Raw genomic sequence first — 12,426 nt, 5'->3', positions numbered from 1 at the left:
GGGGGGTTTATGGTGGAGGGAGAACAGTATACAAAAGAGCTATTACTACTATTTAACAATCATCATTTCAAAAGTATAGCAGAATTTTGACAAACTTCTACTGACATGAAAAAAAATCTTCTCTCTATAAAGATTATTACATAAACTGAACCAGATCTATCCCCAGATCAATTTATGAGTGAGATGAGAATGATTAGAGAGTAATAACAACACACTCAAACAGGTGTGAGTACTGAATATGTTGCTTATTAACTGGAAAGAAATAGGATTATGGCATTAGCAGATCAAGGAAATAAAACAGGGGATATATATTTGAATATTTGTAAGAGTTTATAAGAGTTAAGCAAGTTAAACTGCAGAACTGCAGAATTTGTTAACATTTGTCTGTAACAAAAAAATAAATCCTAGGAGCAAAGAGTAGGAATAAATTTCAATATGGATAATAGAAACACACACTGAATGTCTGGAATCAAGGATTACTTAGAATTACTTAAGTCTTAAATCAAACGCTTTTACTAATGTTGCAGAAAAAGGGGTATAAATGTACCCACATGCACACATTGAACTTTAAAGAAATGTATACCTATAAGAATAAATCAGTTTCTTTAAAAATTGTAAGTGGATGAAAACATGTAAGAAAAATCTGATGCGGAAAAAACCCATTCTAGAAAAACACAAGTCAACATGAATAACAACTACAAAACACAAAATGCTAGGAGAAAAAACGGTAAGAAATAAAAAAAAGCCTACTAGCAAATCAAGACATGTACAACATAATAAGTCATCATAAAAAACAATACAATTTACTAGGACCCTCTGTTACTGGCAGGAATGCATAATGGTACAGCCACTGAGGAAACAGTTTGGTGGTTCCTCAAAAAGTGAAACAGAAGTAATTCCATTTGTAGGTATGTGCTCAAAGAGAATATCAAAATAGGTATATGCAAGGTAGATGCTTAAAAGAATATCCAAAATAGGTATTCAAATAAATACCTACTCATAAATTTTCCCTACAGCATTAATCACAATAGCCAAAAGGTAGAAACAACCCAAGTATCTACCAGCAGATGACTGGATTAACAAATTATGCTATATCCATACAATGGCATATTATTCAGCCTTAAAAAAGAATGCGGTACTGATACACACTACAACATGCATAAACCTCCAAAACATTATGCTAAGTCAAAGAAGCCAGACACAAAAATCACACATTGGATGATTCTATTTACACGAAATATCCAGTATAGGTAAATCCAGAGACAAAAAGCAGATTAGTGGTTGCCAGGGGCTGGGAGAGAAGGGAATGAGGAAGGAATAACTGTTTCATGGGTACAAGGCTTCCTTAGGATGTCATGAAAATGTTTTAGAACTAGATAGAGGTGATGGTTTCACAACACTGTGAATGGTTTCAATACCACAGAATTGAACACTCTAAAATAGTTAATTTTACCTCAATAAAAATACAAATATCCCCCCCAAAATGCAGTTCTAGAACAGCCATGATTCTTGTCTGCTTAAAACATAAAATACTAAAATTGTTTTCCAGAGATTTATTTATATACCTGATTACCAACCTTCTCTTCTTCATTCCTATAAGACAAACCTGACTGAATCCATCATTCCCTTTCCTTTAGAATCTTCATTTCCAAATAGCTCAGCTACCCTTAACCACACTCTCACTACCCTTCATCAAACCTTTTCAGTTTGCCCTGAGAAACCATAGTTCTACTTGAGTCACCTCCTAGTTGACCTGCTCCTTTCTGTGGAAAGAAGCTTTCTTTCCAATTTATCATGCTTTTTCAGTATGTTAAATCTGAAATGACAATGATACCTAAATGGAAATATTCAGCAAGGTGGACATGGGAAACTTGAATTCAACAAAAGTGATCGATCATCACTAACACATTAGTGTTTGATGAAACAAGGTGTGATGTCAGGAGAAGGCAATTTAAAGAAGACTAGCCTAGATCCTTTTTGACATTCTGTAATGTTATGCCTAACCCTGGATCATCTTGCTCCAGGCTGCCAGGTATTACTGGAAAAAATTATGAAATCCTTCAAAGGGAATTTCATTACAAATTCATATTGCTTCAGTTTTGACTGAACACTTCTAAACAATCCTTTTATTCTGTTATTGTAAGTGCAATGATTTCCAAGCTATGAGCTTCATACTTCTGGGGAGCTACAGAATTAGTTAGCACAATGGAGACCCAGACGCATGTATTATATAAAGACTATCTCCCATGTATACATACTTCTGTTTTTCAAATGTACAGACAATGTTATGGTTAATAAAATACTAAGTCACATAAGGGAGTATCAAATAGTAGTTTTTTGCTAACATGCATGTTCTCAATTAATGAATACTAAAAATATAACCACAGTCACATGGGGATAAGGAGGTTATCATCTTCAGAATATTGGGAACCACTGCCTAAGAGAATGCTCCATTGCACTTAAACATCATTTCCAAACTCAAAGCTTTAAGTATCCCCTGTCCACTCCCACTTTCATTTTCCCAAGAAAATCAAACATATCCATCTGAATTTATTCTTTCTTTTCTTCCTCTATAAATACTTGATAATCTAGCAATTAAAGGTGTCTCTCTTCCCTTTTAAGACTAATTCAAACAGATACATCTCTTACTTGGCCTCCCCACCCTAATCCATCAAACAAGTTAATTTCTCCTTCAGAAGTGCTTTTCTTTCTCCCTAAAAACATTGTCAGACCTCCCTTTCTGACAAAATTTAGCTTGATTCTGCTCTATGTCCCAGCTACTATTCTATTCCTTTTCTTCCTTTTGCGTCACATCCTCAGGCTCAGCCTGCCACGGACTGAGCCAGCCAGTGTTTTTGTAACTAAAGTTTTGCTGGAGAAGCTGTCCCACTTCCTGAGGTATTGGTGCTGCTTCCCCACAGGGCAAAGTTCGAATAAGAGAGTCTACAGCCTGAAGACCTAACATACTTCCTATCTGGCTCCTAAAAAAAAGTCTATCAATCCTGGGACTCCAAAGTATAACCTTCATACTGAGTGGTGGATGCCATTAAAGGTTTTGGAGCAGCCAAGTACCGCTGAGTAAAAGAGCACTACAAGACTACTAGTTTAACAATAGCACGCAGGGAAGATATAAAAGATCATTTAGGAAACTATTGCAAGAGACTGGGCATTAGACATTGTGGGTAAAATTGTAATATTTCCAGAATTTCTCACCTGGCTTTAGTACATACGCATATCAACAGGTGCTCAAGGGGGGAGAGAAGTATGGCTTTAGTGCATCTGCATCATTCCTCAGGGGTGGAGAGAAGTTCATCTCCATATCTATGGGTAATTACCCAGGCAACATGCAGGGCTTATCTGTACCTGAGAGGTGAAATGGAGGGCCGGTTTTGCTTCTGCTGGATGGCCCCGGACTGCAATGTGTAAGCAATAAACGGGTTTTGAACTTTATTTCTCCCTTTCACTGATTTCGGTTTTTAGAGGTATTTTGCCCCAGGATTTCCTTTCCCTGGACTTACAGACATAAAGGGAAAGAAATGAAAGGGACTTTCTAAAGAAATAAACAGCAAGACTATATGACTGTATGTGACAGAGGAGACAAATATGCACTTTCTCATACAGTCTACTGTAGACTTACAGCTCTTCATAGTTTCCCATCTTAGTGACTTAGTGGAATTCCTAAAATCATAATACCAATTCCACATCCTCTATATACCAGACATTCCCCAGGCTTGCTACCTAACTCCTAGGCAAGCAAATCACTTAAGAAGTTGTCCCAGTAGAGGTGGGCAAATGAGAGCACAGGACCATGTCAGAGGTGGATGGAGTACTCACCTGTGGTACACAGAAGAGAGAGGGGGAAACTAAGATTTCAGTCCAGAACTGGCTCTAGCCAAACAGGAAGCAGCAGCTATGAATTTGTTTACAGCAGAGTGTCTTTGACATTCTGACATACTCTTTCTGGTATTCAGACTGACCACGATTAGAGTAGCCATTGGTAAGAGAGTCTCATGAGAAACAAACCAAAAAACAAGACCAAAAGATGAGGAATTAAACAGAGCAGACCCTATTGGTCTTCTGTCTAGGAAAAGCAATCTTCCTTATTAAAGATGATACTACTTTCTAAAATGGCCTATATGATACTAACCTTCGTTAACAGAGTTTTCACATCCCACAAGATTGAGAAGGATATCATCATCTCTATCATCAACTTCACATCCCAGCAGCATCCAGCTTTCCACATTATCACTTTCTGAAATGGTGCTGTCTTCCTCTTCACTTGAACTGACCTCTATAATCATGACCTCTTGGATGGGACCCGGTATCTCTTTGGGTTTAGGCTTCTCAGTATCCCTCTTACATTTATCAGCCAACTCTTCAGAATGAAAAGAAGCAAGAGGACCTCGAATCTTCTCTTTTGCTTGGACTTTAAAATTCTTTCTTTTACATCTGTAAATACTATCTTCATCAGACAAAGTGATGACTTCTGACCCATCTGATAACTGGATGACTTCACTATCTGAAAGAATAATTAAGTTTTTCTGGTTTAGATTACTACTGGATAATTCAGAATTCTCAGACTTGTTCTCTTCATGTTCTTCCTCCCTGACGACATTATCAAGATGTTGGGCATAATGAACTTGGCTGTAGAGCTGAAATTCCACTTCACTATCAACACTCAGTTCACTAGAAGACTCTTCACGATAAAGGTCATCTTCATATGCTTCTATAGTCTCATAACCACCAAACATCATGGAAAGTCAGTAACTTTGATGCTGTAAAAGATAAAGTCATATAAAGAATGTATTTTAAAAGCTCAGATCATGCCTGTTCAGTGCATAATGGTATCACCTCTTAGAGCTAACTTCTGTGCAAACCATCACTTTTCTCAATGACATATTAAAATACCTTCTTCTCTTAAGAGTAACTTTTTTCATGGATTTCTAAGTCCTCTTATAAGCTACTTTAGTAATGCCCACCCCTACCAAATGAAAATTACTACCAATAAATTGAGTTATAGTTATTAAGGAAATGTCCTATTTTACAGATACACTGGAAAGGAAAAATAGGTTGAATCCACCAATTCAGACACCACTTTCCCTCCAAAATATTAAAAATCACAAAAATATTTTAGGTAACTCTCACTATTCCATCCAATCTTCACCTTTTCCCTGTTCCTGTATTTCACCTTTCCAGGTATACATTGTCATAAAGGTATATTACTTCAACTATGACAAAAACCCACAACAGGAAACAATTATATTAACATTTTGGTGTAAATTTTTATTCTCAATTAAAAGATTAATCTCATGGCCTTCTGATCCTTGACCAAAAGAAGACATAACAATATTTGATAAACCTGGTTTATTTCCAAGCTAGCTATAAAGATGTGATGAAATACAAACTTACTAAGGACCTAAAAATGAGGCAAAACTCTTGGCAATGGGAGCAGTTTATATTCCCACTGTGGGCCTATCATACCCTGCTCATCCATCAACTCTGCTTAAACATCACTTCCTCATAGAAGCTTTCCTTGACCCAGCAGACTAAATTAAGAGTCCCTTTACAGGTTTCTACAGCACTTGACATTTCAAAACACTCACCTCATTTCTAATTACAAATTCACTGTAAATCTCTGATGACAAGCATAGATCACAAACCCCAGGGGAACAAGAACTACCTGCACTTTGTTAAACAATGGATCCCCAAAGCCTAAACAATGGATCCTCAAAGACAAGCAGAGTAACTAGTACTTAGCAGGACCTCTACAAATGTTTGTTGAATTAATGAATGAATGAATGAATAAATGAATATCATCACCAAGCATTTGTTCTTCAGCCCTGATAAATCTAGTATGTGCCTAAAATATAGAAATTATGATGAATTTTGCAGTTGTCTCCACTATTACAACTATTCTCCTATCTTCAACCAAAAATCTACACAGTAATTGTTTCAATTAGGTACTGATGCAATACTGATCAAAGTGAGAGCTCTGGAAAAATAACTCATGTTTGTTCAAAAATCAGGGACAGCCTAGAGAACAATAACAATTTATTCTTTCTACTCCTCTTTTAGCTATCAGATATATTTTAGAAACACTAGCCATTTTCTTAATTTACCAACTCTGCCCAGAATGTCAGGGTATTCTGATGATCGTTTTGGTGACAGAACCACCTGACTCCAAAAATCAAATGAACAAGAGTGAAAAATGCACTACACTTATGCTGGAGTTTTTTGTGTTACAGAAATAAAGACTCCACTTTTATTGTACACCTTAAACTTAAACAATGTTACGTGTCGATTACACCTCAATAAAGCTAGGGGAAAAAATGATGAGTAAGTTCTGAATTAACAATACAATATTGTACACTTGAAATCTGCTCGAGTAGATCTTAAGTGTTCTCACTACAAAAAAAAGGAAATATGTGAGGTGATGGATGTGTTAACTAATCTTAACATGGTAATCATTTCACAATATATTCATATATCAAGTCATTATGTCATACACCATAAATTTACACAATGTTATTTGTCAATTTTATCTCAGTAAAGCCGGGAGAAGAAAAAGAAACCAACTTTTTATGTCATTTTTCCTCTAAAAGGTACAATATACCTATTCCATTCTTGCATTGTCTTTCAGATTTCTATGCTGTTGTCATACAAGTTAAATGTGGCTATCTGAATAATAATGTTCATAGCATTTATCAGTTTATATTGAAATGTTAGCCTCAGAGGAATTCAAATAAAAGATGAATCCTTTCCTTTTTATTTAATAGGTAAATTAATTCTGAAAGAAGTCAAAGGAAGGAATTATGCTTCCTTCAAAATCCTGACTGGATCCATCCTGATAAAACATAAATAACATAATTCCAGTGCAGCACAGAAAAAATTAAAAGAGCTAAATTACAGTTACAAATTTGTACTACTCTTGGAGCCATCCCAAAGGAAAAGGATTAAGAATACAGCCATAGGCACACCTGTGAATGTATGCCAAAAATAAACTACAGAAATATAATAAAAACTGACTTCCTTGGGCCTAAGGGTTTATCTCTTTCCCTGAAATGTAGAAAAATGAATTTAACAATTTAGCCCCTATGGCCTTGAAGAGGATTTTGTATCTTCTGTACTTGAACACTGTGCTCAACATAACTTGCTCTTCTATTTGTGTAGTTTATGGATGCCAGGGTTAAGGTTTGCCTGAGGCTGTTTTGGTTTACGTTTATGTTACTACTTTAATTACAGTCAAATGCATTTAATTTACTTTTCTTTTAAAAAGTGTTTACTCAAAAAGGACCAATATGAAATATATTTTTTTTTCTTGATTCAGAAGGCTTTCTTAGCTTTTTGGTCATTGCACACGATTCTCAAGCATACTTAACCAAAAATATAAGGTCCCTATGAGAATCACAAAATTTTAAATCTGGTCTTTTAGATTATCTCAACACCAAGTTTCTCAATTTACATATAAGGAAACTGAGGTCCAAACAGATAAGGGAGCCTATCCAATATGTAGCTGGTAAAGAACATAGCTAGGACTGATTTCCCTCTCAGCCAAGTGTTGAGAAAATCACTAAGATTTTTTCTTAATTTTTACTTTTAAATAAATATTAAAAAATAAGAGCTTCTTCAAAGCTGTATTTGCACTGGTTCTAACACCTAAGTAACAACTAAATTACCTCACAAATACTTCAAGTTCCAATAGAGTTTAAAAACTATGAAAGGCATTTTAATTGGAAGGAAAAGCATACATTTGGAATTTGTCACTTTATCATCAAAGAGCCTCCCAAATTGGTACTCAAAGATTATAGCAATCCCCTGACCAAAAAAAGATGGTTCTTAGAACCTAAAATAGCAGTTTGGGAATAAAACTAAAGAACATAAATGGCTTAACAAATACAAGACAGCTATAGAAAATAACTGCAAAGGCAGGTTCTCACCATTCAAAAGTGGGAGTATTCACTCACTGAATTTTTTTTAAACTAGACAACTTACGGCTTATTTAAGCTTTCACGTTTTACTATGTATATTTTTTAAGGTCAATACGTCTGCTCTGACTCTACTAACTGGTAACTTTGAGCCTTTTGCTCTTATTTCCTCTCAAAAAACTTTTAGCCTGTGTTTCTTCGTGATGACCTAAGTACCCATCTCAAAGGGATTTAAATCAAATTTACAGCTTTATTTTAAACCCAGTTTTCATTAGAAAATGAGTAACAAACACAGTTTATTTTCAACTTAAAATTTCTGATTCTTAGTGAGCTATGCTGAGAAACATATTGGAAACACTACTGTTCCAGTGTTAAAGTATCTTCAAATGTGACTTTCACTTTTAAGCAAATCTGACTAGGGTTAAGAATCCAAATGTGTAAAAAACAATGGTCACATAAAAAGAAGACAGAATACAAGATGTTGATGGGAGAGAATTATGCTAAATTTATTCAGACAAGTCCAGCAATTCTTGGCATACCTAAAGTTTTATGATAACTAATCCATCTCAAACACTTCATTCACTTTTCCTTCAGCCCTTTTTCTTTTTGCTACTTGGTATCTTACCCTTTTAGTTATAATCCTCACTTCCACTTATTCCTCAATTCATCCCAAACCCAACAGGTTCTCTTGAAAACAGCAATACGGAACTGTCCGCAAAGCATAATGCTGTCTGAAATATATACACAGCCTACTTAAAAGTCTTTCGATGTGATACCCTAAGTATTCAAAATACAAAATCAAGAGCTTTGGAAGGGGCCTGGGTCATTGAATTGAACGCTTTCATTTTATTCATACAGAAATGGGCTCTGAGAAGCTCACTTACTGAGCTCAAAAGGTCTCCTAATTCAACCCTGTAATCTGAAGAAATTATAAACTCAGACTAAAAATAATATTTTCTGGAATCAACAACAAAGTCAGTGGTGACGCCATGGCTATGGCTCAGGCCTGAGGACTCCCAGCCAGTTTTCCCACTACACCCTGCACCGGTAACTCTTCCCTTAAAGTTTAAGTTCACTATTCTCTCATAGGATGTCGGGGATAAAGCGAACACAGACCAAGTCTCCCTGTTTCACATGGGGGAAAGAGCCCGTCTCCAGATTTTTTTCTAGCCCCACAACTGCAGCTGCTGCTTCTGACAGCAGAGGCTGGAGCTGGCCCAGGGCTGTTCGGTCTTCACAGGCCGGGCTCCCTGTCGGTGCGGGGGTACCTCCGCGTTTACTGGCTTACTTCCTTTAAAGACTAGAGTATCTTGAGGCGTAGGTGAAGATAAAAAACGCCGAAACGCCACCCCCACAAAGGCCATGGGCGTCCAGCCCTTTCCAAACCACGACCTCAGGCCTTGGCCAGGCAGGGAGAAGTGAACACCCCAGCCAGTCAGCAGAGCCGCGTGGGGTAGAGCGTGACTAAGGGGCCACAAGCCGCACCCCGCCACAAGTGGGGCACAGACGAGGGACACGGAGGCCGGCGAGGGGACATGCACTAGTTCCACAGCCCGGTGACCGAGATGGAGGACAGAGAAGGGACCCCAGCCGCGGGCAGCTGGGAATCCGTCACACATACTCACTGCCGCGGCTGTGACCAGGAAGCACCAACCAGGAACCAAAACGCGTAAAGGGACGGGGAGGGGCGAGGACAAATGAGGTAAGGAAAGCGCCTCCACGCGGACCAGGGAGGGGGGAAGGCACTTCCGGGGAAAACACAGCTCCCGGGAATCGTCTTCCGTCCCCGCCCACGCTGCGGGCTCCCGTACGCAGGCGTGACAACTGTTAACCCTTTCTCTTCCCCCTGTGGTAATCTTTTGGTTTGCCTTCCGTGCTTTGTCCCTTCCCCTTCACGGCTTCTTTCAGAGATACCTAGGCTGCATCTATAATCGGGGACACTTTCTTTGAACGACTTACACGCAAGAGATGCATTTATCCGGCAAAACCTGAGGGGAGCGCCCACCCTTCTGTGCCCGAGGGAAAACTATACCTCCCATGATGCCTCTGGGCAGGTTTCAGGACGGGCTCCGCCTCCTCCGTTGATCTCGGGAACGTCCTCCCTGTGCCACGTGGCTCGGTACCCTAACAGTGCGTGGGGAACTAGGGCTGTCGCGGTAGGTATCTTGACTGCCTGACCCCAAGCGGAGACCCGTTACAAGGAATAAGCGTCTTCGGGAGCAACTGGTTTCTAGCTTCCCCAGTGCGTTAGGTGACCTTAGGCAGGTCCCTTCCACCTCTAGTTTGAAGTTGAACGTAGTTCACACTGTGTGCTTCTGCCTCTTTATGGAATACAAGGCAACATATTTAACTCTTTGTGAGCCTTGAAGAGCTGTACCCTTAATAAAGATTGAAATAAACACTGGCCTTTTGAAGCCTCGGGAGGCTACAAGATTGTGTTGGGAGCTTCTGACTTCTGTTCTTCTCATGGCTTATTTTAATACTTAGTAATAATCCATTTATCTGTACAACTTTACAGATAATGAAGCACTGAATCAATTCATTGGCCCTTGGCCACAGTTCTGAAAGATAAGTTTCACACTGGTTCTTTTTGCCAACATTTATGGAACATGTATTAAGAAGCAGTCAATGATATAGTGGCAAATTTTTTTCAAGTTCCTAGTCTCATAGTGTCTAGCTGGGCAAACAATACAAGTTCTTTTCCTTTCTTCTTTTTTTCTTTTCCTTTCCATTTCTTTCTTAGTTTTCCTTCTTTTTCTTTTCTTTCTTTCCTCCTCTTTTGCTGCCGCTGCTCCCACAACTACAAAACACGAAAAAATGGTCACATTAAAAACAATAATAATTATAATAATGAAAAAAACAATACGAGTAATTTGGTTATAGTCTAAGAGTTTGGCCAGGAAAGTAATTAGAAATGTTAATTAACATTATGGTAAGTGCTAGGAAGGAAGACAGGGTACAATGGAAAGGTATAATTGTAGGACCCATTTTGCAGAGGATGAAACAGGAGAAGAAATGGGTCACAGATATTACTAGATCATCTAGGTGATGTGTATTGTGTAGAACACATGTTATCTTTTAAAAAATAATTTATTGAGCTTTTGCCAATTGCCAGGCTTACTTATACAAGTGCATTATATACAAACACTTTTTAAAACTTAACAGCCCTTTGAGGTGGGTTTTTAAATTCCCATTTCACAAACAAGGGAACAGATTCTGAGGTTAAGCAACTTGCCCAAGGCCACAAGGTTAGGAAATGCTTCTAAGTACTGTGCCAAATCGTCCCACTGTTACTTAGGCATTCAACAGAGATTTACTACCTTTCCACAAAATGCGTTAGTCACCCCCTTTAGGATATGTCATAAAACCTGCAGTCTTTTGGATGGCATCAAGGGCACTTCATGAACTAACATCTACCTTCTTGTTTACCACCATGCTGAATCCTGGACAGTTGCCAGAACATGCTGTGCTCTCCCACATCTGCCTTGACAGAGCACATTCCAACTACATGTAAAGTCCTTCCCTGTTCCTCTAACATACCTCAGCCAGCCTACTCTGCTAAGCTCTGGGTCTTCAGGGAAACCTTCCAACTCAGTCAGACAGAATAGGCATTCCTTCCCTCAGCTTCCTCCACACTTGGGACAAACCTCCATTAAGGCAGTTATATTGTGTTTATCTTGTAGTTATCTCCTAGCTGCATCATGGACTTGCTGAAGGCAGAAACTTTGATATTTTATCTTTGTATCTTCACCAGCTAACATAGTGGTTGGCAGACAGCAAGCACTCAATAAAGGTGTTAAAGGAATGAAGGCACCCTAACTCCCAGTAGGCTCTAGGAAACCAAGAACCAGATGTGGATCCACCAGCTGTCCGTTCAGTGGGGAAACTATGTCTTGAGTCCAAATAATAGGAATGCAGTGTAGTGTTCCCTGATGCCAAAGCAAGTAGAAAGGCTGAATGGGTCCTGGATACAGATTTCTGACTAGGGAGAGTTGTGTGTATATACACACCTATTGTCTTTACATGGTGAGTTCTCATTTAGATGGCTTTTAGAAATCATGAGATCCAGTCTCCTATTGCAGTAATGTGGAAACTGAAGCCGGGAAGGGAAGAAACTTGCCAATAGTTACCTAGCAGAGGTAAAATTGTGTCTGCAATTCAGGCCTCTGAGTCTCTCCCCAAGCCATGCACACACGTAGTGCTACTCTTTCTACCTCATGCTGTCTCTGGTCTGCTCTTCTTGAGATTATGGATGGCAGCGTGCACATCCAGAGGCCTTTCTTACAAAGAATGTTCTCAAGAGCCCATTCATTTGAGGAAGGAAGCACCTGCTTTCCCCACTGCAGTGGCAGTGCTACATTAACAGTGAGCAGCTAAATTGGGGCCAAGCAGAAATCTGCTGCAGAGGGCAGGCAAGATGGGGGACATACTGTAGCAGGCTCTGGGCAGAGTGGTGCATCTGCACCCCTCCATTGCAGAGGAAGAAAACCCCTCTTTCTTT

General features: G+C 38.8%; 1 protein-coding gene and 1 long non-coding RNA gene across 3 annotated transcripts in view; one reads left to right on the top strand and one right to left on the bottom strand.

Moving 5' to 3' along the window:
• Positions 1-9,693, bottom strand: part of ZCCHC7 (zinc finger CCHC-type containing 7) — a 300,853-nt gene extending 291,160 nt beyond the window's left edge. The window contains exons 1-2 of one of the 2 annotated variants that reach the window (XM_036888516.2): positions 9,551-9,693; positions 4,148-4,775 (exon numbers count right to left, since the gene is read on the bottom strand). In XM_036888516.2, coding sequence (XP_036744411.1) covers positions 4,148-4,754 — 607 coding nt within the window. In that variant the 5' untranslated portion in view covers positions 4,755-4,775; positions 9,551-9,693. Of the gene's footprint in view, positions 1-4,147; positions 4,776-9,546 lie in introns of both variants that reach the window. The other variant, XM_036888517.2, reaches the window with a different exon arrangement.
• On the top strand, positions 4,782-10,324 carry LOC130683012 (uncharacterized). Its single transcript, XR_008996556.1, has 2 exons — positions 4,782-9,627; positions 9,834-10,324. It is a non-coding gene; the product is annotated as an uncharacterized LOC130683012 (long non-coding RNA).
• The last annotated feature ends 2,102 nt before the right edge of the window (positions 10,325-12,426 follow it).

Source organism: Manis pentadactyla, chromosome 3 (assembly GCF_030020395.1).
Source record: "Manis pentadactyla isolate mManPen7 chromosome 3, mManPen7.hap1, whole genome shotgun sequence".
In the NCBI taxonomy this organism is placed as follows: domain Eukaryota; kingdom Metazoa; phylum Chordata; class Mammalia; order Pholidota; family Manidae; genus Manis; species Manis pentadactyla.
Note: the sequence above shows the minus strand (reverse complement) of the source record. Positions and strands in the feature narration are given on the sequence as shown.